At 38.2% G+C, this 26,936-nt stretch overlaps 1 protein-coding gene across 1 annotated transcript; it reads left to right on the top strand.

Annotated features, from left to right (window-relative positions):
* Positions 1-5,487: 5,487 nt before the first annotated feature.
* Positions 5,488-9,193, top strand: LOC306844810 (actin, cytoplasmic 1). Its single transcript, XM_079377192.1, has 6 exons — positions 5,488-5,606; positions 6,851-6,980; positions 7,086-7,325; positions 7,643-8,081; positions 8,183-8,364; positions 8,465-9,193. Exons 2-6 carry the CDS (start codon positions 6,858-6,860, stop codon positions 8,606-8,608), a joined length of 1,128 nt encoding a protein of 375 aa, XP_079233318.1. The 5' UTR covers positions 5,488-5,606; positions 6,851-6,857; the 3' UTR covers positions 8,609-9,193.
* Positions 9,194-26,936: the final 17,743 nt, after the last annotated feature.

Raw genomic sequence — 26,936 nt, 5'->3', positions numbered from 1 at the left:
CTGTGGAATTTGAATCTTTTAAGGAAGGAGCTACATTTCAGTGAGCATATTTAGTGAAGTGAAGTGACATACTGCCAAGTATGGTGACCCATACTCGGAATTCGTGCTCTGTATTTAACCCATCCAACATGTACACACACAGCAGTGAACACACACACACACCGTGAACACACACCCGGAGCAGTGGGAGCCATTTATGCTGCAGCGCCCGGGGAGCAGTTGGGGGTTCGGTGCCTTGCTCAAGGGCACCTCAGTCGTGGTATTGAGGGTGGAGAGAGTGCTGGACATACTTGACTGGGTCAGATCTGAATCTGTTGAAACTCAAAGTTAATAAAATCTGTGTAAATGACAATTGTTTAGTAGTTAATTAGGTCAGTGCTCAGCTATTGGTTAGACTGGAAGGTTAAATGTATGTTTTGTGCACTGATGACCCAAACATAGGGGTCTGCCAATATTAATGTTGGAGCTGGGCCTTGGATCTTAGACTCACTCAGTCTAGCCAAATATGTTGAGAGTGCCACACCCAGCATATGTTTCACATAGACATCACTCAAATATTTAATGCACAAGAGACATTAATACGAAACTCTTGAGAATAAAAGGTCTGATGAATAGGGTAATGACAAAATGACAAGCAGCTTTCATTACATTTAGATAAAGGTTCCAGTGTAGTCAACATGACTGGCATGATTTGCAGACACTAATCTGGCCATTTCTTCTAAGAAAACAAGAGCTTTCATGAGCTGACCTTGCTGAAATATTCTTCAAAGATCATTTCAATCTTGCATTAAGTGTATGCTTGACCAAGTTTCATGAATGTTGAAACCGCTCTCTGATATGTAAAATTCTATTATGGTGCAGGATCTCTTTCCTGCTAGCATTACTCAACTTCCTGAAGCAGGCTTAGGCGATGCTGCTTGGCACAGTAATCTCTCCCATGCTGGTTTAAAGGCTGACTGAGTCTGGAGTGTGGATGTGCATGTCTGACTCAATCCAGGGCCAATCCCTGCTCAGCCCTCCTCTCACGAGCAGCCAGATGGTGGAGGGTAGATTAGCAGGCCTAGGGTCCTGGTCAAAAATCAGATATTGCTAGAAACTGACCGAAATGGTAGTACCATCTCACATGCCCCTTCGGCTCTGGGTAAATCCCAATGCATTTGGAGAGGACAATTGTAGGCCACACAGTAGTGGAACCAAATGCATTAATCCTACATTCCAGTATGTCAACTGATCATGTTAATAATGCATGGGCTTACAATGGTAAACAGACACTTTATGCAATCTCTGAAGAAATTCTATCAATATAAGTTATGTATATCTCAATAACAGGGAATCAGTAACATTTCTAATCTCATTAATAGCCCCTGTTAGCAGTAGTCAAAGTGGGGTGGTGTGTCAACCATGGATTTTTATATAACTCAAGAGTGATTTGTTCATTTTTTTGTGATCACCCATGCTTAACATCCTTTTGTTCATGAACAAAATGCCTCAGGTGAACTAATTAATTCTGTTTACTGCACACAGTGGACGAAGACGTGGTCAAGTAGTCATCAATCATTTCTCATGATTTGTCTTTGGCTTCATTATCATGATTTTTTAAAATGGAATATGATGAAAGTTTGCACAAATAGACATATTGACAGACATCAGGTAATTTGGATATTGGAAAAAAGTAATAAATCAAATAGCTCAAATAAACAAAATGACTTGAATAAAGTTTTGCTTATCTTCCTGAATGAGATCCAAGACATTAGAATGATCAGATTTTTACATCACTACAGTGAGAAGCAACTCGCTGAAAAAAAGAGGGTGCATCATGTACACTGTAAAAAATGAGTGTAATTATAACTGTAAAATATTGTAAAATGCTACAGAAAATAACTGTTAATAAGTTACCAGTAAGTTCCTGTACTATATACAAAGATAAAATTTAAAAGATCTAACCAGACATTTCATGTAATTTTACAGTACAATACTGTTAATTATACAATTTTTAGAAGTAAAAAAGAAAAAAAATCAGTGTATAATTTACAGTCAAAAACTGTAAACTGATATTCCCAGAATTCCCTGCATGACTCTAGATTTGAGAGTATTTTGCTTAAATAACCATGTTTCTCAATAGCTATTGTTATCAGTTATGTACATTTGGGTTTTAAGTTACATCTCCTGTTGTTTGAGTAATGTTTAATACATTATTTAAGTGTTATGTGTGTTACCATGAAAGTGTTTTGTATTTGTGTGAATGACTCGGTCTACTTTCTATATATTATTTATACTTCAGCTTGTGGAAAAGCTACTTGTGATGAACTTTTATTTTTTAGATGGCTTTCTCTTTTACCACGTGCATTATTATGGTGGATGTCAGTATATGTTAAGTATATGTTTTGTAATGCTACAAAACAGATTTTAGTAGCAGGAGAAACGTTGTTGAATTTACTGGTTTACGTTCAACATTTCTTGTTTGTGAATTACAGTTTTATACTGTAAAATTTACAGTTTGTTCTGTAAATGTGTTTAGAGTTTTTCTGTATATTTTACTAAATTATTCTGGCACATACAGGAGCCAAAATTATTTAATAACTATTATGGATTGTTTTTTACAGTGTAAACATTACAAGAAGGTGACAAAACCCATGCACCACCAAATGAACGGTTCACCCAATAATTTAAAATCCCGTATGACTTCATTTCTTCTGTGGAAAACAAAAGACATTCTGAAGAATTTTTTGTCTGAATGTTTTGAAGAACTTTTTTTGACCACAGAATAACTGTTTTGAACCCTAATTACTTTCATTTTATGGACAAAACCAGTTCTTCAAAATATCCTCCACAAAAAAAATAAAGTTATACAGGGTTGGGTCGACATGAGAGTTAAAAGTACCAGAATTTTCATTTTTGCATGACCTATCCCTGCTCTACATGATGAATGGCAACAAACCCAGCCTCAACAGGTATGCAGAGCTATATGTTTGTCAACCGTATACATGCAGACAGCCATATATGGGACCTGTGGTCCTCTACCCATTATTACAGCAAAGAGGAAGTGAAGCTTTGGTATGTAAGAAAGGACAGAGTCACAACTGTTTTGCTGAGGAACACAAATGAGGAACAGTGTGCTTTTTTCTCGGTCAGTATCAAATCCTGTTGCATATGGTTTGACAGCATAAATGAAGATACAAAAGATTTCTCTGTCTGCAAAAGTTCAGCTCAGAACCACTTGGGAAGATTATTTGGTTGAATGTAAAACCGCCATAACTGCATCTCAAACCAACCATTACTGCATAATACTTGAGTCAGAAAAGTGTCTAATTTGTTTACATGCATAAGGAGATGGACGAGTCCATATGAATTCAGTTGGGTCATAAAGAGGGGGGATAATCCAATCTCTAGACTAAGAGGCCAGCTGGCAGCATGCGACTTCCTTTCTAGCTTGAGTATCTGGCTTTACACACCAAGCAACAAAGTATAAGTGAATCTAAAATCAATCGGTGGTCCTTCTGCTATTTGCGGGGGGCAAATTTTGGCTTTCTGCTGCGTTTCAATGCTTGTTTCAAGATGAGGTGTTTCTGTTCAACACTTACAATCATGGAAGAACAAAAGAAAAGGTTAGTTTAGTGATTGGGATAGTATACTGCTGAACGGAGCGAAATGATCAGTCAGACAACAAAACTCTAAATGCAACAGATTTCACAAAAACAGCACACACCCAGAAAGTGGTCCTTTGAGAAGAACTTCATAATTATGTTTCTTATCTTGTCGCAAGTGTTGCTTTGGTATCAGAAATAAGATAAGAACTTCAGCACTCTCAAGTACAATGACATTATCATGGTGATAGCCCACAACATCATTTTTATTGCTCTGGACATCTTATGTCATGGGGCAAAGCTGAACATCATTAGGATAGTACCTTATTTAGAGATGAATGGGAACGCTGAAGTGGGGGAAGGCAGGCTGCTATCAGGGAAGGGTGGTGGTCCTCAGGGGAACTATGGACTCACAAAAGCACATCTGCTGTAACAAGACCCCAGTCCAATCTACAAAAGTTACAAAGAGAAGCATGGCTGTTCAAAGTAAAAATACTGACTGCATTGGAAGATGCATGTCACATCACATTAATCACAGTTTGGTGCCTAGTTACTATTTGCTTATCTTACAGCAACTTGTGTGTTTATGAGGGGGGGGTGGACGTTTGGCATTCTTCGAAAAGCAAAAAAAAAATGCTGGGGGATGGGAGGAATAGACCATATTGATGAGTATATGTCCTGCATGTAGATAAAATACTTTTAGACCTTCTTACTTTTGGGCTTATATACAGTAACCATTATCTCAATAAAAAAAAACATTCATATAAGCCACAAAACCACACTATCCTTGAAATCAGCAAGAGATTTTGACATAATCAGCTGTTTTTGTTTATAACTGCCATTGAAGGCCATGTGCATTGCTCCCAAGTTACACATTAAAAAGTCACATGTAGCTTCCCAACATCACTGCTGTTCAAGCACAGCCTTATCTATTATTCAGACTGTGGCAACATCCGCAATATGCAAGAAATATTTTATAGAAATATAAGTTGACCATGAACGCCTACACTGTTTTCTTATCCAAAGGAAACAATGTTTTCAAGATTTGTTATTATTAGAAATCTCTCCAGCGAGTTAATTTGTCTGTACGGATATCAATAGTGTATAATATATTTTTGAATGAGAAACCAACCTTGCCTTGAAACATCTACATCCTTTCAATGGTCAAGACGAAGACGTGAATGCTAACGGTTAACCTCATGTCTAACATAAACCTGGGTTAGGCCCACTTACAGCCCTCAACAACTACTATCTCTCCCTTTTATCATATTTATCACGTAACATGCACACCCAAGCACGTAAAAATATTACTCCTGTGAATTTTGCGTAGGCAACTGACAATTACAGGAATGCAAGCCTGATTCATTCCAGGTTTCACTGCACTTTCATTGAAAACATTACCTTATGAACTCAAGACCAGCTAAGTTAGCTGCTTCTCTGCAGTCATGTCACTTTGCCATCCTCATGTCAATGAAAAATACCCCAATATTTAGCAAAGAGAAGTACTTGGTAGATAACCACAGGCACTATTGTGAACACAGTAAGAAGTAAAAGACCTAGCTACAGAGCTGCTGCTGTGTTCGATTGTAAACACAACACAGGATCAAGGAGGTGTCCATCACTATGTTGACCAATACTAGCACTTGTAACCTTTGCACAGACTTTTTGAAAGACGCCTAACTGTAAGCAACGTATTAAAATCCGCAAACAAAAAGGGCAATTTTGATCAAAATCGCCTAGGCCTGGCTCCTCATATAATCTAGCTTCCCCTTCTTTCACTCTCAAGTTGCAAGAAGCAAGTGTAGCAATGTGCACGCGACAGCCGGGTGTGTGACGCTGGACCAATCAGAGCGCAGAGCTGCGAAAGTTTACCTTTTATGGCTCGAGCCGGGCACATGCCGTCATATAAAAGAGCGCGCCCAGCTCCTCCGCGTCACTCTGAGCTCCTCCACACGCAGCTAGTGCGGAATAATCATCTGCTTGTAACACTTTCTCTTAACTCGACAAACCCCCAAACCTAAGGTGAGTTGGTTTTATAAGCTTTTGAAGAATTTTATTACATTATTAGTTCGTTAATATTAATTCAAATGTTTAATTATAATGTACGAATGAAGCTAGATTGAGTTATTAGGCGCGGTTAATTTACCGGTCTCTTTGCAGTTAATGTTAAGCACAAGCTTTGCTTAAACGCTAGTTATTCTGTATTAACATGCGGTAAGTGTTATAAATGTGTGCTGTGTTATCTTAACTCTATGTAAGTTAGTGGATATGTCAGGTGGAAGTGACTGCGCCCGTTGTATGCACGACTTTGAATGGGCCGGTGTGAAATAAGTCTTCAACCCTTTAAACCTTAAGATGTGCCCTGATTAATGACGATTTAACGGCTGTGAATATGATTGTAGAGTTTAAAGCTGTTAGAGAGGCATGTTGTACACTTGATGGATAGCCGGCACGGGAAGCTCTTTGTGCTGCAGCAGGGTGTGACCTATTTTAGCTGTTAGCCGGCTAACCAGCACTCATCTGCCGCCCTTAACCTGAAGAAACAATATAACCTCTTTTACATTTACCGTTACCGTTCAGTGATCAGACACGTCTGTTTAGTCAGCCCTTTAGTCTCTTGGTAAGACTGAGTAAGCTCCTTCAAGTAACTTACTCTATACTCGCTATTAAAGCTTTAAGTGTAAGGCAAGTTGGTCAGTTTTTACCGAAACGTGTTCTGGTTAATTTTTTTAAATGGTGGTTATCGTGTCGGAGGAAGCAATTTTTCTATCTCATTGGAGGCTTTATAATATAAGCTGAATGGGCTGAGGAAGATCGTGCTTTGGTGTGAAGTCTGCTCCAGAAGTGACTGCATGTCTGTGACGCAGTAATTTTGGGCAGACACCCGTCGAAATTCGGTTGTGTAACTGACACCAGGCGAGGATTGAAGAGGATGTAAAACTTCATTTGTGTAGAATTTAGGGAGTGGCCCTGGCGTGATGAATGTCGAAATCTGTTCCTTTTTATTGAACTCTAAGACTCTGGCTGAGTGCCACGCCGCCGGCAGCCGCATAGCGGCTCAATCCATTGCCTTTTATGGTAATAATGAGAGAATGCAGAGGGACTTCCTTTGTCTGGCATATCTGAGGCGCGCATTGTCGCTCTAGCACCCACTGGCGGTCAGACTGTAGAATGCAGCACGAAACAGGAAGTTGACTCCACGTGGTCACGTGCTCTCTGAAACGCTCTTGCATTGCACTTAAACCGGGCTTCTCATTCTTTTGCAGTTCAGCCATGGATGATGAAATTGCCGCACTGGTTGTTGATAACGGATCTGGTATGTGCAAAGCCGGATTCGCTGGAGATGATGCTCCCCGTGCTGTCTTCCCATCCATCGTGGGTCGCCCCAGACATCAGGTGAGAAACTGTGGATTAATGTCAGGTTGCTTTATAGTGAGAACTATTCTTTCTTTTCTAGTTCCTTAACTTTATCTAATTCTAACATGTTTTTTTGTTTTTCAGGGTGTCATGGTTGGTATGGGACAGAAGGACAGCTACGTTGGTGATGAGGCCCAGAGCAAGAGGGGTATCCTGACCCTGAAGTACCCCATCGAGCACGGTATTGTCACCAACTGGGATGATATGGAGAAAATCTGGCATCACACCTTCTACAACGAGCTGCGTGTTGCCCCAGAGGAGCACCCCGTCCTGCTCACAGAGGCCCCCCTGAACCCCAAGGCCAACAGGGAAAAGATGACACAGGTTGTTTTTTTTTTTTGGCTATCAAGCAGTGCTTTAAAGATTCTTGTCGGTCCTGTTACCTCACTTTAGATTCTCCTGTTCATTCGTTCACTTCCTCCAGGCTTTGTGTCCTCTGAGCTCCTGAGTTTCTCCTCTTTTGCTGGAAGCAGCAGGTTATCTATACTTTGCCTGCCTGTTTTGCAGTTTTCTCCCACTGTTATTCTTCCTGCACTTGTTTCTTTACTCTGGATTTTCAACTAACCTCTGCATGGTTGTGTGGATGGTGTGCTGTAACTGTTTTGAGCGTGAAGTTAACCTCTCAAACCCTCTCTTTCCAGATCATGTTCGAGACCTTCAACACCCCCGCCATGTACGTTGCCATCCAGGCTGTGCTGTCCCTGTATGCCTCTGGTCGTACCACTGGTATCGTGATGGACTCTGGTGATGGTGTCACCCACACTGTGCCCATCTATGAGGGTTACGCCCTGCCCCATGCCATCCTCCGTCTGGACTTGGCTGGCCGTGACCTGACTGACTACCTCATGAAGATCCTGACCGAGAGAGGCTACAGCTTCACCACCACAGCTGAGAGGGAAATTGTCCGTGACATCAAGGAGAAGCTCTGCTATGTGGCTCTTGACTTCGAGCAGGAGATGGGCACCGCTGCTTCCTCCTCCTCCCTGGAGAAGAGCTATGAGCTGCCTGACGGACAGGTCATCACCATTGGCAATGAGAGGTTCAGGTGCCCAGAGGCCCTGTTCCAGCCATCCTTCTTGGGTAGGTGTCCTAACAAACATTACCTGGTCCGTGTGTACTTCTAGTTTTGAGTTGCAGGAGATCTAAAGAACTTGGGTTAATCATTCATATTCCTTTTGCAGGTATGGAGTCTTGCGGTATCCATGAGACTACCTTCAACTCCATCATGAAGTGTGACGTCGACATCCGTAAGGACCTGTATGCCAACACTGTATTGTCTGGTGGTACCACCATGTACCCTGGCATTGCTGATAGGATGCAGAAGGAGATCACATCCCTGGCCCCCAGCACAATGAAAATCAAGGTGAGCTGTTCTATGAACTTTGACCGTTGCCTCTCATATCAGTCAGTGTCTGCACATGTGTGGCACCTCTGCGTCTTGCTAATCGTTCATCTCTCCGCAGATCATTGCCCCACCTGAGCGTAAATACTCTGTCTGGATCGGAGGTTCCATCCTGGCCTCCCTGTCCACCTTCCAGCAGATGTGGATTAGCAAGCAGGAGTACGATGAGTCTGGACCATCCATCGTCCACCGCAAATGCTTCTAAACGGACTGTTACCACTTCACGCCGACTCAAACTGCGCAGAGGAAAAACTTCAAACGACAACATTGGCATGGCTTTTGTTATTTTTGGCGCTTGACTCAGGATCTAAAAACTGGAACGGTGAAGGTGACGGCAATGTTTTTTGGCAAATAAGCATCCCCGTAGTTCTACAATGCATCTGAGGACTCAATGTTTTTGGTTTTTTTTTTTTTTTTTTTTTTTTTTTTTTTTTCTTTAGTCATTCCAAATGTTTGTTAAATGCATTGTTCTGAAACTTATTTGCCTCTATGAAGGCTGCCCAGTAATTGGGAGCATACTTAACATTGTAGTATTGTATGTAAATTATGTAACAAAACAATGTCTGGGTTTTTGTACTTTCAGCCTTAAAATCTTGGGTTATTTTTTTTTTATTTTTTCCCTTTTGTTCCAAAAACGAAGCTTTACCATTTCAAGATGTAAAGGTTTTCATTCCCCCTGGGCATATTGTAAAAGCTGTGTGGAACGTGGTGGTGCCAGAGGTTTGGTGGGGCCAACCTGTACACTGACTAATTCAATTCCAATAAAAGTGCACAAGTGTAAGACATCCTACTCCTGTGTGACTTCCTGTTTGTGCTAGATGAACTCACCCTTACGTCTTCCAGTAGATTCCCTCTTTGATAAAAGCAGTCTTTCCATAGTGTTGTGGGCCTTCACATTTCTCAATGGAGCACTTCAGTAAAGGGATTGTTAAAAAAAAATCCACTTTGATACTTTTCTCAGTGGCCTATGATGCATAATGAATTTGCTCTAAAACTATCTTTTGAGAATCTCAGACTAAACTAACTACACAATGCATTTGTACAAATCTGTACTGCATTTCCTAAAACCATTATAAATGGGTTTTCAAAACTAAATGTTCTTCAATTTACTTTGAAACTGCCTTTTAATTAGCCTTTAAGTTTCCATAGGATAAAATTATACCAAGGCTTTGTGGACACCATTTGCGTCAAATGTCTGCCACCATAGCTGACATAACTGCTCAAGCACATAAACCCTATTAACACCATAAACTCGAAATATATTACTAAACATGACTTTGGGGCATTTAAAGTATGTAAGAATGAAGCTCAATTTATTAATAGGTAGCTGACCCAAGGGGCTAACAAATTACTCGTAACTTCATAACTCACCGTTTTAATATGAATTCAGTTTCTTACGGTATTAGGGAGCAGTAGTGAATGCATTATTGCTCCTTTATATTGATGAAAGGTACATCTTTGAGAGCATTATGCCACCTTATGGTCAGATGGTGCTACATTTTAATTTATGCGTCACAAGTGTACAGCAGATGGCGCTACACTCACAATAAAGGAAGTTTTTGTTGCTTCACTTTCAGAAAACAGCCTCTAAACAGACCAATGGTAACTCAAAGGTGCAAGAGATTCAGCGTTTTCTCCTCGGAAGAATACAAAAAATATGAAAAATTAGTAAGTGATATGAAATACAAAAACAAAACGTGGCACATCCAGTTTGCGCTAAAAATATACTCTAATAAGCGGCTGCTGTTTTTAGTTAGATCCTGGTGTGCTTGCACTTTGGTTATTGGTGTAGTAGATACTTATAAATATGAGTTGCATATGATTTACTGCGAGCTGCTCCTCGTCTGACAGCACTTGATGAAAAATGATCAAGAGATTTTCCTGCTGTGTACATAATACAGATTGTGCTTTATTGAATAAATGTTATTACCACTGACCATTTAATTATTTGTGTCCTTAAATCTTTTATTCATTAAGCAGCAAAAATAAATGATTTACAGATGAATCTTGTGAATCTCATAATCAGCCGAGTTAATCTGAATTCGCTCTCTAGTCTCTACCCCAACACAAGCGCACAATGACATTCTTCCCTTCAACTTCCCACGCAGGGACGCAGGCCGCGCGCGAATGAAATAATTACACAGAGGAGCAAGCCGCTAATAAGTGAGTAGTGGGCGACAGGGGCATCCGCATTCACCGCGCTATTTCTCATTGATTGCGCAATTATTCGAGAGACTCATTTAGTCCTGTCCCACAGATATGAGCATTTGTGACTGATTACTTAATGCAAACTAGACTGAAGGATGTTTTAATTTTGTTGTGCTTTTATAATGAACAGAAGCGAGGGGTGCTGCCGGAGGTGTTGTGCCTGTGATATGGACGAGCTCCAGTGTTATTAGATCCACTGTGCTCGGGGCCCCTGCAGAGCTGTGGTCAAATGAGCACTGGAGGTCTCAGAACAATTTTGTGGTGCCTCACAGTGTCCGACTGAGCGTGTAGGAGGTTTTCTGCTCCAGGACAGACCCTCTATCTAACCAGTGTTATTTTAGTCTCATTTAGATACTATTATAGTTTTTTATAGTTATTCATATTTTGAATGTTTTATTTTTGTATTTTCTGTTTTCGTTTTAACTTCAAAGTTGAAAGTTTTTGTATCATTCTTATTTTTAATTATCTATATATATTTTTAAGTTTTTTATTATTTTTTATACATTTTTTATACAAGTTATTTTAGTACATCAACTTAAAATTGCCTTTGCAATTAGCTAAAACAATATAAGGTATGATAAAATATTTCAAATGATTTTTTTTTTTTTTTATGAACCACCAATTAACTTTTAAATGAATCAAATCTGTTGTCACCTAACCCCAAAATAAACGGAAATATTTAATTAAAAGTCTGTCAGGTTTTATTCATTATAATTTTAGTTTAGGTTAATTTAAGTTCAACAACTTCAAATAAATTAAAATGATAAATGATAAATAAAAATTTAAACGAAACACTTTTTTAATTTATGTATTTGTTTTAACAAATGAAACCTGCTGTCACCTAATTCCAATATAAACTAAATTATTAAAGGTCAGTCAGATTAATTTTTTTTCTTCTTTTATTTTACTTTTACTTTTAGTCATTTAGCAGACGCTTTTATCCAAAGCGACATACAAATAAGAAAAAGTAACTACAACTAAAAGTTAACACTCTGTAAATACTCTATACACACCCATTTAAGAAAATACAGAAATTAAATAAAATTGACAAATGCATACAACAACATTTCAATACTACACATATAAAGGGGGAAAAAACCATATGGTTTTCAAGTGACAAAGGTTTTTTTATGGTTTTAGTTTTAGTTAACTTGATTCTTCAGCTGAAACCTTGGGAGAGGAATCAGTATCTGTGATGATGTAGGCTTTTTCTAACTTCAAGAAATACATTTTGCCATCATATGGGGAAGTATAATTGATTTGTTACAGTGTCCTTGTAAAATTTCATTTGAAAAGAGCGTCTTCCACTTTTAGTACAGAGTCCCATTTCCTGCAGAGCCCAAGGGACAGTTATAATGGCAGGCAACTCATCATTAGGAGATAGTTCTGCAATACGTTACAATACTTATGAGAAGCAGCTTAGATGCTTCCTTTTGCTCTTTATATTTTTATTTCTGTTCATATGAAGCAGCTTTTATATAACTGACACAAAAAGAATCTGTATTGTGAATGCACAACAAACTGCTTTCAAATTATCACCTAACTCCAATATAAATTAAACCATTTTAATAAAAGCATGGGGAATGTGCCACACATAATTCACAAGGGGAACCAAACGCAAGCCAAGTCTGTCCTTTGAGCAGTTTAACGCTGGCCTCAAATTAAAAATATTGAGAAAGTGAGACAAGCCATCTGGATGTCAAATCTTCAGCTATTCTAATAATTAATATCTCATCTTTCATCTTATAGTCTTAGAATAATAAATCAAATCATGCAAATAAATAGATGCTTAATTCCAAGTTCAATTTGCTTGTGGATTAGAGGCTTTCTGAGCTGTCAGAGGGATTCTATACAATGTCCCTATTCACTGGATGTCACATTCATCATGGCTTTCATTACAGCTCTGCACAGGCTCGGTATACCACTGAACGATGTGCAGGAAGTTGCTTTATGCTGTCATTCCACAAAGTCAAGGTGTTGTGATCATCGCTGCATTTCTTTGTCTTGCACAACAAATACTGTCATTCCACTTTAAAAAGAATCAAACCAAGGATTCTTTATTTATCCCTGCATTAAAGAATAACAAATATTCACCGTAAAAAATACAGTACCAGCGCTTCAGGCATTACAGGAAGCATTCTGGTCCCTGTTCTGCATTTCATAACTGTAGGCCTGTTTTTCATTAATATACCAGCCTACTTAAACTACTCAAATCTGCTTTGTACCATAAATACTAATAACCACCATAATGACATGGAGTAAAACAGAAAGCCACATGATGAATTAAAGATCATCATAATTTCCCTTTCCATAAACAATTGCTAATGCTTTGCTGCAGTGTTACCCTTACAAAGACAAAATGCCATCATTGTAACACACGGCTGTAAACACTGACTGAACAACATACAATGTAACATAACCAAAACGAGCAAAACTGTTTACAACTATTTACAGTAGCATTACATGTCCCGCTAAAACTTATATTGTGTTCATTTGAAATGCTTTTTACAATTATAGTACTAAAAACACAACAACCATATTGCTGCAAATCATTAAAACTATGAACTATAATGGAACAACTGTTTATTTTGTTTATTGTTAATGTTATATATTTTTAAGATTTCTAAAAAGATTTTAGATGATGCCAACCCCTGTGAGCATTTCAGATGGCGCAAACTCTCGATTAACAGCTGAAACTGCTATATTATAATCATCAAGATCACAGCATGTAATCATTGCTTTCATTTGTGTTCATCGTTTCTGCTTAAATACTGTCATTAATTAACTGCATGATTTGTATTATCCTAAAACTAGTACATTTAGAACCTTAGAACCTGGCACATTTCTTTCATATGGACATTACTTTGACACACTCACCTCTGATAACAGATTACTCTTTATTGTAATGTAGTAACATGCATTTTATGTAAAGCTGCTTTGCAACGATACAAACACTACACAAAAAAATAAAAAGTGAATTGAATTAAATTGAATATTCAAAAACTAAAGAAATCAGTTTTTTTGTACCGTTGCTGAATACCATAATGAATGTAAACATCATAACCTAAATCCCCATAATGCACGGCTGTAAAGGGATAGGGATAATTTTTTGTAATTACTTACTCACCCTCATGTCGTTCCAAACATCACACTAAGCTATAATATGGCATTTAAAGACATGGGATATAGCACCGGAGACATACTCTGTGATGTGATGTTTTGTCATTTTTGAAGCTTGACAGTGCTTGATCAGCACACTTTCACTGTATGGAAAATATCAGCTTTAACAAGAAAGAAAGTCGAATAGATTTGGAATGACCTAACCCTAACACTTCTTATGTGGTACGCAAAGGCATCTAATCATTATGTCCTGAGATAAAATGAGTGTTTTCCACTAATAACTCTCTTATTATAACATTTGTGCTATTATGACACCTGAATATTCTTGTGGGAAGAATCTCTGCAGGCTGTAATCCTCTGACTCATCTCTTCACAGCCCATTGACCCTGCCGTCTTCATTTAAACACAGCATTGCGTTAGTTGTAATGTGCACACAAGTGAGTAACAGCAGTTCCCCTGTGCTCTGTTTGCATGTTGTCAGGGGAGCTTTACGTCATGCTCCAGCTCTGAACGGATATACGTCCAATAAACATAATGCTCAGTGATGCCTTCACCAAAAAAGTGCCATGTGCCTTGGACATTTACATATACATTCATGGTGTATGAATATGTCAGTCATAGAGAACAGCCACGGGAGCATCACTGTTATAAGGGTTCGTGAGATGGTGCCCAGATGGTGCAGAGCAGGTGCAGAGTCCCGCTCTGGGCACATGGTTAAAATGTACCTGTCAAAAAATACACTTCATCCTTGAATCTATACACCCCCACCCCCCCACCCGTGTTTTAGCACACAGCTGGAGGTGACATCCCTGCAGCATCCAAGAAATTTACAGTCCAGTCACGAGATGGGAAGGCTGAAATCTCAGGAAATGGCAGCCAGACCCCCAAAAAAGCAGAATAATTTTTTTTTGGCTTAGCGGTCAGCCTTTTCGTCACTCCCTTGCTGCGTGACATTTACAGACAAAATGACAGAACAGAAGCTATCAGACAAATAATGGTGTCTTGTTTTGAGGCGGGCAGCATCACAGCCGGGACACAAGATGGACCTCGGCACGTGTCACAATGTAGCATTCAAGCGGTGGCACTGGTAGAACTGCAATGCTATAACACTTTCACTCTTCTCCATGCAGTTATAATGAATGAGGACTAAAGATTCCAAGCTTCTAAAAAGGCACAAGAGCAGTAATGTAAATGCATGTGAAAAGGGACATATATGGCTTGTGCACCATATGTTATATTATGATGAAGCAATATACGATACAATAGAGAAACAGGGTGATTATCGTTAACTACAATTCCATAAATGTCACACAGCAAGGGCACAAAATCACTGTCCAGAACAATTTCATTAGCTGTTTCTTGCCAGTGGAATGATCTTACCAACCTTATCCAGAACACAGAATCAAGGGACATTCATCTCATCTCTTCTGTGAGCACTTAACTGCATCCTTCTGAAAAATAAATAAATGCTGTCACTTTTTCTTAATCCTTCCGTTCTACATCTGAAATGTTGTCTTACAAGCACTTCTCCTCTTTATCATGAATTGCTTGTTTTACTCATTTGTAAGTCAATTTGGAAAAGCATCTGCTAAATGAATAAACATTTTGTATTACTTGAAATAAAGCAAAAATAAAATAAAAACGTTAAGAAAACTAAAACTTATTTCAGTTAGTCAAGGCCACCTTTAGTTTACATGTAAGAACTAAAATTGTGCACTAACTGGAAACAAATAGTAAAATATATTTTTTTAAAAAATCAAAGAATGTTAAATAAAAATACTAATAAAACTATACATACATAAAATATGTATTATATTTAAATATTTAATAATCAAATTTTGTTTTAGCATCATATAGCTGCATAATTATAAAACACAGTATATTTACTGACAAAAAACTTGATGGATTTCTATGGACACGACTAAAAAGAATGATTATTTGCAGTATAGTAAGTGAGTCTGATGATTCTGTAACCGCTTTGATCGATTTAGTTTAGGTCTTTAGTTTAAGTCTTTTTTTAAAAAGTTACTTTCAATGTAGACCAATGTTTACTCATAGTAAAACTGAGGTAAATATTTATAACTTTTTACCGTGGCTCTAAAGATTCAGTAGCTTTAGATCAATGCAGACTTCAAAATGCCTGTATAGAAATAAGATTGAGTCATGCAGTTTTAGAGCGAGTTGAGGGTGAGTAAATGATGACAGAACTTTCATTTTTGGACGAACTCTTTTTTTAAACGTGTTTCTGAGCTAATGGACGCTTCGACATCAAGTGCCACTTTGTTTATGTGACTCACCCCATCAAGCTGTTGAAAGCTGTCAGAAATGTTCCAGGCACTGGGTGAAATCGCCAATCGCCCATGGTCACACACTCTCAACCCTGGGACAGAGAGAAGCTGGACTCCACACTTAATAGACCCTGTGCTGCAGCACAATCTCAGCTGTCCTGCTGCTCTCCAAATGCTGTGATCTACAGATGAAGGTCATCAATCAATCTGTAAGGACATCGGGTGTAGAATGAAACTAATGAGCTCCGAGGGAACGCTGAACCTCGTGGCCTCTCTGCCAGTCTCTGTTCATTCACTCAGGGTTGAATCAGGGACAAAGTTATTGTGTATTGTGGAGTTCGCCGCATGTATGGAAAAAGCACTTTGCTAGTACCACAGGTAGATCTGTTATACATTCAGTGCAGTGCCTGCGAATGCTGTGCGAAACAAAAGACGCTATGGTGACTTTGATGGATTTGATTCTTTTCAAGTTAGAAAGTGCGGAGCTGTGCAAGGCTTGATTGAACATCACAGTGGCCGTCTACCTGCCTTCAGGGAGCAGAAAGACAGTTTCCGCCCAACTCTCTTGGCAGGCCTGGCAGGGCAGCTGAAAGGAAAAAAGGAACAAGGTTTACTTTTTCACATCCTGGCGTCAGTCGTCGCTGAGTGAACTCTGCTTTCAACACACAGTTTACAGGATAAAGCTCAGCGCTTCAGGTGCGTTTACAGTGGACCGGACCATCTAATGCAAGAAGGTGAAGAACCTCCAGGCAGTTTGGGTGTTGACAGCTCCTTCTTCACTGTTTGTTCCTTTCAGAGGGGCGCTGCGGTGGTGGGATGGGAGATCTCAGTGGTGGGGCCTCCATCTGGGACTCCTGTCAGAATATTTGAGGCAGACCTACCGGATTCCGCAGGAAAGGAGACCTTTACCCCTCCAGGCAACACGGATCAATGGTTTCCTCTGCCTCTCTTTGAGCAGATGAATGCTTTGTATGTTGGCATGCAGTGAGAGCGCTCAGAACCTCAGTGTGTCGTTTCAGAACATTCACTTCAGATGCACTCTTTTACGCAAAGAAGCATTAGTCGAGATTTGATTAAAATTCAAAACCGCCTTGGCACTTTTCTGAGTGCGAACTGCTTATGCACTAGCATTCTCGGTCTGCATATTAAAAAAGCACGCTTTGTTATTACTGGCAAAGGAGCTGCACTGCTTTCAGTTGATCTTGGTGGAGATGCTTTTGTCAGATTAATAACCAGATAGCGATCCATTTGAGAACACAGCAGTCTTCTATCCGCTTCTTTATTATGAAGTTGTAAAAAGAAAATGTCTCACACAATCAAAACATTTGAAAAGGCACATAATGGAAATGAGGAAAAGAAGAAAAGACTTTAGATGGCAAAGGGTGGAAACAATTTTCATCATTTCCCATTCAGTCTGTTAAGCTGTGGAGTGAAGAAAATTTTATTTTGTTATGAACTAAACATACATGCATATGGTAATGCTAAACCCAGAAAAATCCATCAGTCCATCGTGAAAAAAACATTGTGATGACACTGCAAAATATGTAATTATTATAATAAAAAAATCTATTTCAGAAAGTCTGTTTAATGGTTTTAAGAGCCCTCTGAACAAAACAAAAAAGTGAAACATATACTAACTATAATATGAGATGTTGCTTGCAAAAAAATGTATTTAGTCAGAATACCCAGCTATTTTTTAATGGCTGTCATTGAAGAAAAGATACTTGCCCAGAGAGTGTGTAGTTCAAGCATCGACCAGCAGGGGCTAATGGTGCTATAACAATAGGCTATGCTAACATTTTGGTCCTAAACTAGCACAATAAAGCTACAAGCAAAAAAAGAAAAAGTATCCTTAGATAAGACAAGAGGTATTTAGCAGACAGAAAATTAGCCGGACACACTTGGTGGACATACTGTATGTGACGCTCCATCGAAATGAGTCGGATGTCACAGTGGGCCATTTGTGGAAAAAAAGTTCAGCAAAAACATTGAATTTTTTATTCTTTTGCGTCTTATGTTGTTTTTGATGAAACAAAGTCTCAGCTTTCAAATTATGTCAGTTTCATTATGAAATTCAAGAAATAAATTTACAAGAGCATATAGCTAAAACTGTAAATATAACTGAATATATGCACTATAAATGCATTGATTATTTTTGCCATCATTTATTAATTTATTAATTACAGAAATGTATGCTTGAATAAATTGAGCATACATGTAAAAAATAAAATAAAAAATCTGTGAAGATTTTTATCACTATTTAAATTACTTTCATACAATGCATAAAACACCAAATGACTTCCTGGATCAAGACGATTTCCTATGATGGAGTGGGTCACATAATAATCCTACTCTTGTTTGCAGTCAATCTAAATATTAATTCAATTTTAATGATGTTTGTGTAGAACAAGGTTTATCAACTAATCATCACCAGATTGTACCGACAATTTAATAGATAAATGAAACCTGGCACTGCTTTAAGACAGAAAGTAATAACATCCTAGCCTAGCTTTTGTGAGTTATTCAATAGGGTCTAGCTGCAGACTTGCACGCTCAGACACTTGTTATCCGCGGGTGACGTCACTTGCAGTCTTTTTTATTTTTTTATTTTGTTCTATTTATTGATAATTTTTTGTTTGAATTTCTCAACATTTTACAACAGTAGCCAGGTGGTGAAGACAAGAAAAAAGAAACTAAATTGCAATGTCACTTGCAATCGCCGCTATCTGCGACGTCACTTGCGTTGCCAATGGAGACGAGACACTGTGGTGCTTAAACGATTAAAACTAATTTAGTACAATAACGAACAGGGTCCTGCAAGTCATCTGTAGAAGAAAAAGAAAAGACCCGCAAATCCGTGACTACAGAACAGCAGAATATGAACGCAATGCGCAAAGTTTCTTCATTAAGCGTTTTCAACGAAGTAGTGGCTCAAGAAGAAGCACATGAAGGTCCTGGAGTGGCCTAGCCAGTCTCAAGACCTTCATCCCATAGAAAATCTGTGGAGGGAGCTGAAGGTTCGAGCTGCCAAACGTCAGCCTCGAAACCTTAATGACTTGGAGAGGATCTGCAAAGAGGAGTGGGACAAAATCCCTCCTGAGATGTGTGCAAACCTGCTGGCCAACTACAAGAAACGTCTGACCTCTGTGATTGCCAACAAGGGGTTTTCCACAAAGTACTAAGTCATGTTTTGCGAAGGTGTCAAATATTTATTTGACTCATTAAAATGCAAATCAATTTATTACTTTTTTGAAATGCATATTTTTTTGCTGTTATTCTGTCTCTCACTGTTCAAATATCATTCCTATGTCAGTGGGCAAACGTACAAAATCAGCAGGGGATCAAATAATTTTCCCCCCACTGTATATATATATATATATGAAGCCTATAGCAAACAGAATACTGCAGTAGTACTACAGTGATGCTTTTTTTAAATAAATTAATACCTTTATTTAGCAAGGATTCATTCAATTAATCAAAAGTGAAAGAAAAGTCATTTTCTAACATTACAAAAATTTAAATAAATTATTTTCTTTCTTTTGAAGTTTCTATTCATAAAATCCTTTCATTCAGAATCCTGACTAAAATGTTTCATGGTTTCCACAAAAATATTAAGCAGCGCAGCACCGGTAATAAGAAATGTCTCTTGAGCAGCAAATCAGCATATTACAATAATTTCTGAAGGATCATGTGACACTGAAAACTGGAGTAATGATGCTGAAAATTCAGCTTTGACATTACAGGAATAAATTATATTTAAAATAAAAAGTAGAAAACTTTTTCACATTATAACTATTTTTACTGTATTTTTGATCAAACTTTAAAAATATTTAAAACTCTTACTGACCTCAAACTTTTAAATAGTTGTGTAAAATTTCAAGTCAAACCAATGATTCATTTAAACATTAAATGTAATTTTTGAGTAGCTGTGTAATTAAGCCGGTGTCACAGATTGGCCAGTCTCAATCACCAGTCAATCACGGCGCACTCCCTCACCTGAATTCTAATCACCTGCACCTGCACGTCATCAATGGCAATCACCCCGCACTCAGTGGCGGAGCTAGACTTTTAAAACAGGGGTGGCAAAGGGGTGGCAAGGTATTATTTTGGGGGGTCAATATACAAAGTGTTCAATTACACTAAAAATAAATTATTTTACACAAAATGTATACAGATTAATTAAAGTTGTTTATTTTCCAAAATTTCTTTCTTCTGCTGAACAGAAAGGAAGATATTTAGAAGAATGTCAGTAATCAGACAGTTTTAGATACCATTGACTATGGAAGTCAATGGTATCTAAAACTGTCAGATTACTGACATTCTTCTAAATATCTTCCTTTCTGTTCAGCAGAAGAAAGAAATTCATACAGGTTTGAAACAACATGAGGCTGAGTATATGATGACAGAATTTTTTGGTAGAGTATCCCTTTAATGTTTTTTGTACATGGCTACTCTACCTACCACTTGGTCCTTTTGGTGCACATGTGATGCTTGAGCTGGGTATGGGAAGTTCAGTGCATTGTTCTTCTTTTTCTATTAGGACTGGCTCACTGTCTTCCTCATCACTGGTAGAAATAACCGTCTCACTCTGGTCTTCTTCTGAATTTGAATTCATTATAAAATTATCATTGGATATTATACCATAATACTTTGCACAAAAATCATCACACAATCTGAATTTAAGACACAATTTACTGCCTCTGCTCACTGCTCTGACCTGCTGGTGATACACTGGGTTCTTGTGTGTCATCATCTTTCTCTTCTTGACTTCCCTGTCCACCACCTACATATGGTTCACTACAACAGCTGACACTGGGATCTGTTTGGCCCTGATCTGCACCTGACTTTTGCTTCTTTAGAAAGAAGTTGGTGATATCGCTTTTTCTCTTCATTCTGCTGTCCCTATTCAAAGGAAAGCTTGGTTACACACCTCATGAAGAAACCAAAATTTGGAACAATTTGCTTGTTATTATTTACCATGAGTACACCATTACTACAAATACTAAAGTAATACATTACGACAAAATGTGAGTATATTGAGGTCTAGCCTATTTGACAACACAAGGAAAATTGCTTAAAGACGTCTAGACATGTTATGTTAAGTGCTAATAAATTGTATGTCTACACAAAGTTACTTCAGTACATCTCTACAGTCACATCTATTCAGGGATGCAAACACATGTATGGTCAAAAAAAGAGAGAGGTTATTGAAGCCCTCGCCCCGCGGCAAATATCCAGATACTTACATAATTTTGATGAATTTAATCCTTTGTAAGTTATCATTTTGCATTGTAAGATTACAGTTAACACCTTTAAATATTACATAAATGTATTATGTATTTTTATTAAACTTAGTGAGTATATAAATGAGCAGCAAAAAGTAATTCGAAAAAGTAAGCGATTGAGTGAGTGAGGGAGGGAGAGTGAGTGAGAGTGCGTTCGCGAGCGAGTGTGTGTGACTGTGTGTGTGCGCGCGAGAGTGAGTGTGTGTGTCTGTGTGTGTGTGTGAGAGAGAGAGTGCGTGTATGTGAGAGAGTGTATGTGCGAGTGTGTGTGTGTAGGCTATATGAGTGAGCTTGTGTATGTGCGAGTGAATGAGTGTGTGAGACAGCTCGCGATGACTGGTCGGAAAACAACGTGTAGTCTGACATGTTTCTTGTCCACGACGTGACAAAATTTTTAGGAGTCAACATCGTGTAATCTGACACAGTGACAATGGTAACAGACAAAAAAAATCGATTCGAATCGTAAATCGAGTTTTTTATTTAAAAAATCGCAGATCTTCATCGGTCCCGTGTGTGCTGCCGCGATGTTTTGGAGCCGTTTGGAGCACGAAAGAGCTGCGTGTCAGCTTAACCAATGAAAAGTGTAGCAGCAACAGCACGCTGCACGCTTGTGCGTGCTGTGTAAGGATGCATTCACGTCCGCTGGGAGATTTGAGAAATGTTCGTAAAAATCAAACAGTGTAATGTTTTCAGCGGGGTGGCAACAGGGGTGGCAAGGACTTCGTCTGGGGTGGCAATTGCCACCCCAACTAGCCCTCTGGCTCCGCCACTGCCCGCACTCCTCAAATACTCACACCTCACAACACTCCAGTGTCTTGTTTACTTACCTGCTGTGTTCCCTCCCAAGTGTGTCTTCCAGCGAGCCCGAGTCTCGTCCTGATCCACTGTGTTGGTGAGGTGTGCAGTTACTCCTGTTCCGTGTCTCCTGTTTGGAAAAAGATATTAAGTTACCATCCCTCCTGAACACCGAAGAATCCTTGTATCATCACCTACCTGATTCATTCCACCACCTCAAGTCTGTCAATAAAACCCGTTGTCACTCAGTCTGTGTCCTACTTCTGTAACAGCCGGATAACCACTAAAGGTCAGTCCAAAGAGCCATAAAGTTACCTGTCTGACATTGTTCTATTGGAGTATATCCAGTTTAGAGGACAGCGAGCAAAGTGGGATTATAACAAAAGATAAACAATGATTCCCAGTGATGAATTGAACTGATGTTGATTAACTAAGATACTGTGTGTAAACAGTGCTGAGACATGGAAATTAAAAGCACACCTGCTGAACCATGAACTGTTGAGATGTGTCACTCATATTACTCTGCTTATTTATTACTGTCATTTTCTATATAATATGCACTAGAAAAAAAGTAAATATATTATAAAATATAATAACATGTATAAAGGCTTGCTAAAAATGATGCAGAGATCCAATGATACAGAAGAAAGGGCTGATGAATGCAGATGAAGCATGTAAGAGGAACAATAAGAGGACCTGATGCTCGCGATGATTATTGTTGAGTTGTGTGTTTAACATAAGTTTTCAATTCCAATTCCAAACGATATGCGAAAACTAATAATGCGCTTCGCGATCAAAACTAATATGTTTAATTAGCTGTAAGCCAAAAAGCAGCTGTATGTCAACACGCTTTTTAGAGGGAATTTAATCACTTTCTTCTTTTCAAAACACACCAGCCCTGCGAGAAAATCTCTCATAATGTTATCTGCTATCTGTAGGCTGCTTTAATTGTTGCTCTCACAGGACTTGTTATACGATCAAATCGCAGCATGTTATTCATCTAGCAGCGCTCGTGCATCATTTTAAAGAGACAAAAGCGATACAGTCATCCGAAACACAACAGGTTAAATCTTACCCCCGAACAATTAAATGTGTCTTTCCTCTCTTATTCGCATGTTACTCCGGGTAACCACAACCCTTCTTTACATATGAAGCATTTTCATCATAGGTGCGGTGTTGTTTGGGTGTAAATATCCTCCTGCACAAGGTGAAGAGGCACAGAGCCGCTGTCATTCTCCCGTCCTCCCTCCCACACAGCGGTCTGAAGCCTCCAGCTGTCTGCCAAGGCTTTCATTGTTGCTTTAAAGGAAACCTGCATTAGTGCACTTCATGAACCGCACTTATTTCCATACTACAATGGATAATAAATGCAAAACTAATCAATGATTACAGTGCCACACATTAAATATTTTAGAAAAACCTAAAACAAATAGGTCTATAGATGTGATACTTAATTCTGATTGGTCAATTCAGCTTTCATTATTTCGGAATATTAAAGCTATATATAATATAACTGAATATATGCACTATAAACTCATTGATTATTTTTTGTCATTTATTAATTTACATATTAAGTGTTTATGGTTTTCTATGGGAGGCGCTTAATGAAGAAACTTTGCGCATTGCGTTCATATTCTGCTGTTCTGTAGTCACGGATTTGCGGGTCTTTTCTTTTTCTTCTACAGATGACTTGCAGGATCCTGTTCGTACTAAATTAGTACTAAATTAGTTTTAATCGTTTAAGCACCACAGCGTCTCGTCTCCATTGGCAACGCAAGTGACGTCGCAGATAGCGGCGATTGCAAGTGACATTGCAATTTAGTTTCTTTTTTCTTGTCTTCACCACCTGGCTACTGTTGTAAAATGTTGAGAGATTCAAACAAAAAATGATCAATAAATAGAACAAAATAAAAAAAATAAAAAAGACTGCAAGTGACGTCACCCGCGGACGTGCAAGTGTGAGTGCAAGTGACGTGTAAGTTCTCCAGCAAAAAACCTTGTTTTTTTTCTTTTAGGAAGGAAATGGAGCATTATATTGATACTATACGATTTTCTATTAAACAAAAGGCAATTAAAACGTTGAAAGTTTGTAAACGCTTTAATATTTTTATATAAATCTGTATTAGTAAATAGCCCCTCTAGTGCAGAGGTTTTCAACCTTTTAGGACATGCGCCCCCCTAAGTTTGTCTAATTTCACTCGCGCCCCCCCAACAACCCCCCCCCCGAGCCCAAAGTGTGCGAACATCATTCACATATTGTTTGCTGCGTTTCCAGTGCGTAGCATTAAGAAACATAAACATATAACCAGTTTACCTGATTCAGTGTGATGGCTGAGCTTGTTTCTGAGATAACAACATGCCAATCTGTGGTTGGATTTCTGACATGACTAAACCGTAAATCATTTTACACTAGGGGTGGGCGATATGGGAAAAATATCATATCACAATTTTTTTTTTTTAAATATCACGATTCACGATTTTATCACGATTCTTTGTCGTGGTAGTTTTACTATTTTGGTTTTACAAGTTGTCTGAGCATTACAGCCAAACTAGAAAGGCAAAACCTTTCAAGGTAGAAAAAAAAAAAAAAAAAGACATTGCAGATATTTAGGCCAAAGTGGGCAAAGATAAAAATCTTTGTCATCATTTTATCTTTCTTATTAAAAAATAAGAACAAAGATACAATGATGTATGAAGAACAGTGCTTTATTTTCAGGTACAATAGGTGTATTTAGCAGAGCATTCAATGAAATTGAATTAACAAATATAAAAATAAAACACTAGATAGACTGATTCCTAAAGCAACTGTATTAAAGATTTTCAGTAAAGAATAGTGAGTGATTTTTCTCTTTGCGTTTTGTTGTTTTGTTAACGTTACATGACTAGTTCCCCCAAAAATAAATATTCTGTCATCTGTCTGTCAATTCTGTCATAATGTTTTATTTTTATACCATCATTTACTCAAAAGTTGTTTTAAACCTGAATGAGTTTCTTTCTTCTGCGGAACATAAATGCTATTTTGAAGGTGGAAAACCAAACAGTTGCTGGTCCTCAGTGACATCCATAGGATTGTTCTTTCCTGCTATCAAATTCAGTGTGGACCAGCAACTGTTTGGTTACCCTCATTCTTCAAAATATCTTATTTTGGGTTCAGCACAAGACATTAATAGAGGTTTGGGACAACGTGAGTGAGTAAATAATGACAGAAATTAACATTTAGGGTGAATTATCCCTTTAATGACAGTCGACAGCATGTTTAGTGTCCTGTCTCTTTAAGAGCTGCACGCATCTAATATACAGGCACGCATCCGTTTCTCTCTTAACTATTTACTTTCATTTTAGAGATAACCAACTGAGTCTGTATGTAAACCTTGTGTGTTTTGACAGTATTAGCGCAAAAGATAAGTTAGTTGAGTAATCTGGCGCTGTTAGACAGGCTTTTTAGTGCGCGAAAAAAGAAAAGAAAAAGGGCACCTCAGACCAGCGCGCGAATTAAACATTTAACCAGCAAGGCTTGTGTGCAAATAATGTACTTTTGCGATCGCGAATAAGTGCAGTGTCCTGTCAGAGTAACTCTACTGCTGTATGTCGTGTTGTACAGTATACAGGAGGCACCAGAACTGTATTTGACAGAATGTGTGCTGTAGCACGATACTACCATATTTCTTCAAAAGCAGATCGTGGAGACATTTTTATCGTCCACGATCAAAAATCGTCATATCGCACACCCCTATTTTACACCATTCTCACTGTCGCCGAACAGCGTGAGTCAGATTGCCCCCTAGCGGATGGCTGAAGAATTGAAAGCTCGTATTCATAAATCTTCAAGGCAATGTCTCTGAATTAATTGATGCTCGCGCCCCCCTTGACAGGTGCTGGCGCCCCACAGGTTGAAAACCCCTGCTCTAGTGTATAATTGTTTACATCATGTATAATGTTTGTTATATACATGTAATTTGTTTGTTAATAAAAAAATAAAAAAAAGTTTTGAAACCAGTACTTTTACACTTTTACTTGAGTAAAAAACTTGAGTTGATACTTCAACTTCTACAGAAGTCTTTTTAAACCCTAGTATACTTCTACTTGAGTAATGAATGTGAATACTTTTGACACCAGTGGTAAAACTATACTTTTAGTCAGTCAACTTTTAGATGATCAGGGTGTCCTTTTTACTTATGAACAATTTATGCAAGCATTCTCTTTTCCAGTCCCCCCGAGAGAATATGCCATTGTTTTTGGTGCAATTCCTGATTGTATTATACCCTTAGTCAAGTCTGGCCCTAAAGGTTGTTTAGACTCTCTTCTTGTTGACCAAAGACTTCTCAATACCATGTCAAACAAAGACATTCGTTCAATTATTAATAGATCTCAGATCTCTTTACCTGCATGTGTGAGTTTTTGGAATAACATATTTAGTGATATAGAATGGGAAGAATTTTGGCTTCTTCGACAAAAATTCTTCTTATCTAATAAAGTTGTTGAAGTCTCTATCAAAATTATCCATAATTGCTATCCGGTAAACTACAAACTTGCTAAATTTAACAATAATATTTCCCCCAATTGCTCCTTTTGCCTTCAGTCTGAAGAAACAATCAATCATTTGTTTTGGGACTGTGTCTATTGTAAAGTATTTTGGGTTGACTTTTCCAATTTTGTTAAATATTTATATCCAAATTTCTGTATAACCCCCAAAATTGTGTTTTTTGGTTATTCTTTAAATTTAGACCCTTCTCACTGCAAATGTATTATTAATCTATTGATATTTCTTGCTAAATCTTTCATTCATAAATGTAAATTTTAAAAGAAAACACCTTATTTTTTTATTTTCAGGAAAGAT

Source organism: Barbus barbus, assembly GCF_936440315.1.
Source record: "Barbus barbus genome assembly, chromosome: 3".
NCBI lineage: Eukaryota > Metazoa > Chordata > Actinopteri > Cypriniformes > Cyprinidae > Barbus > Barbus barbus.
Note: the sequence above shows the minus strand (reverse complement) of the source record. Positions and strands in the feature narration are given on the sequence as shown.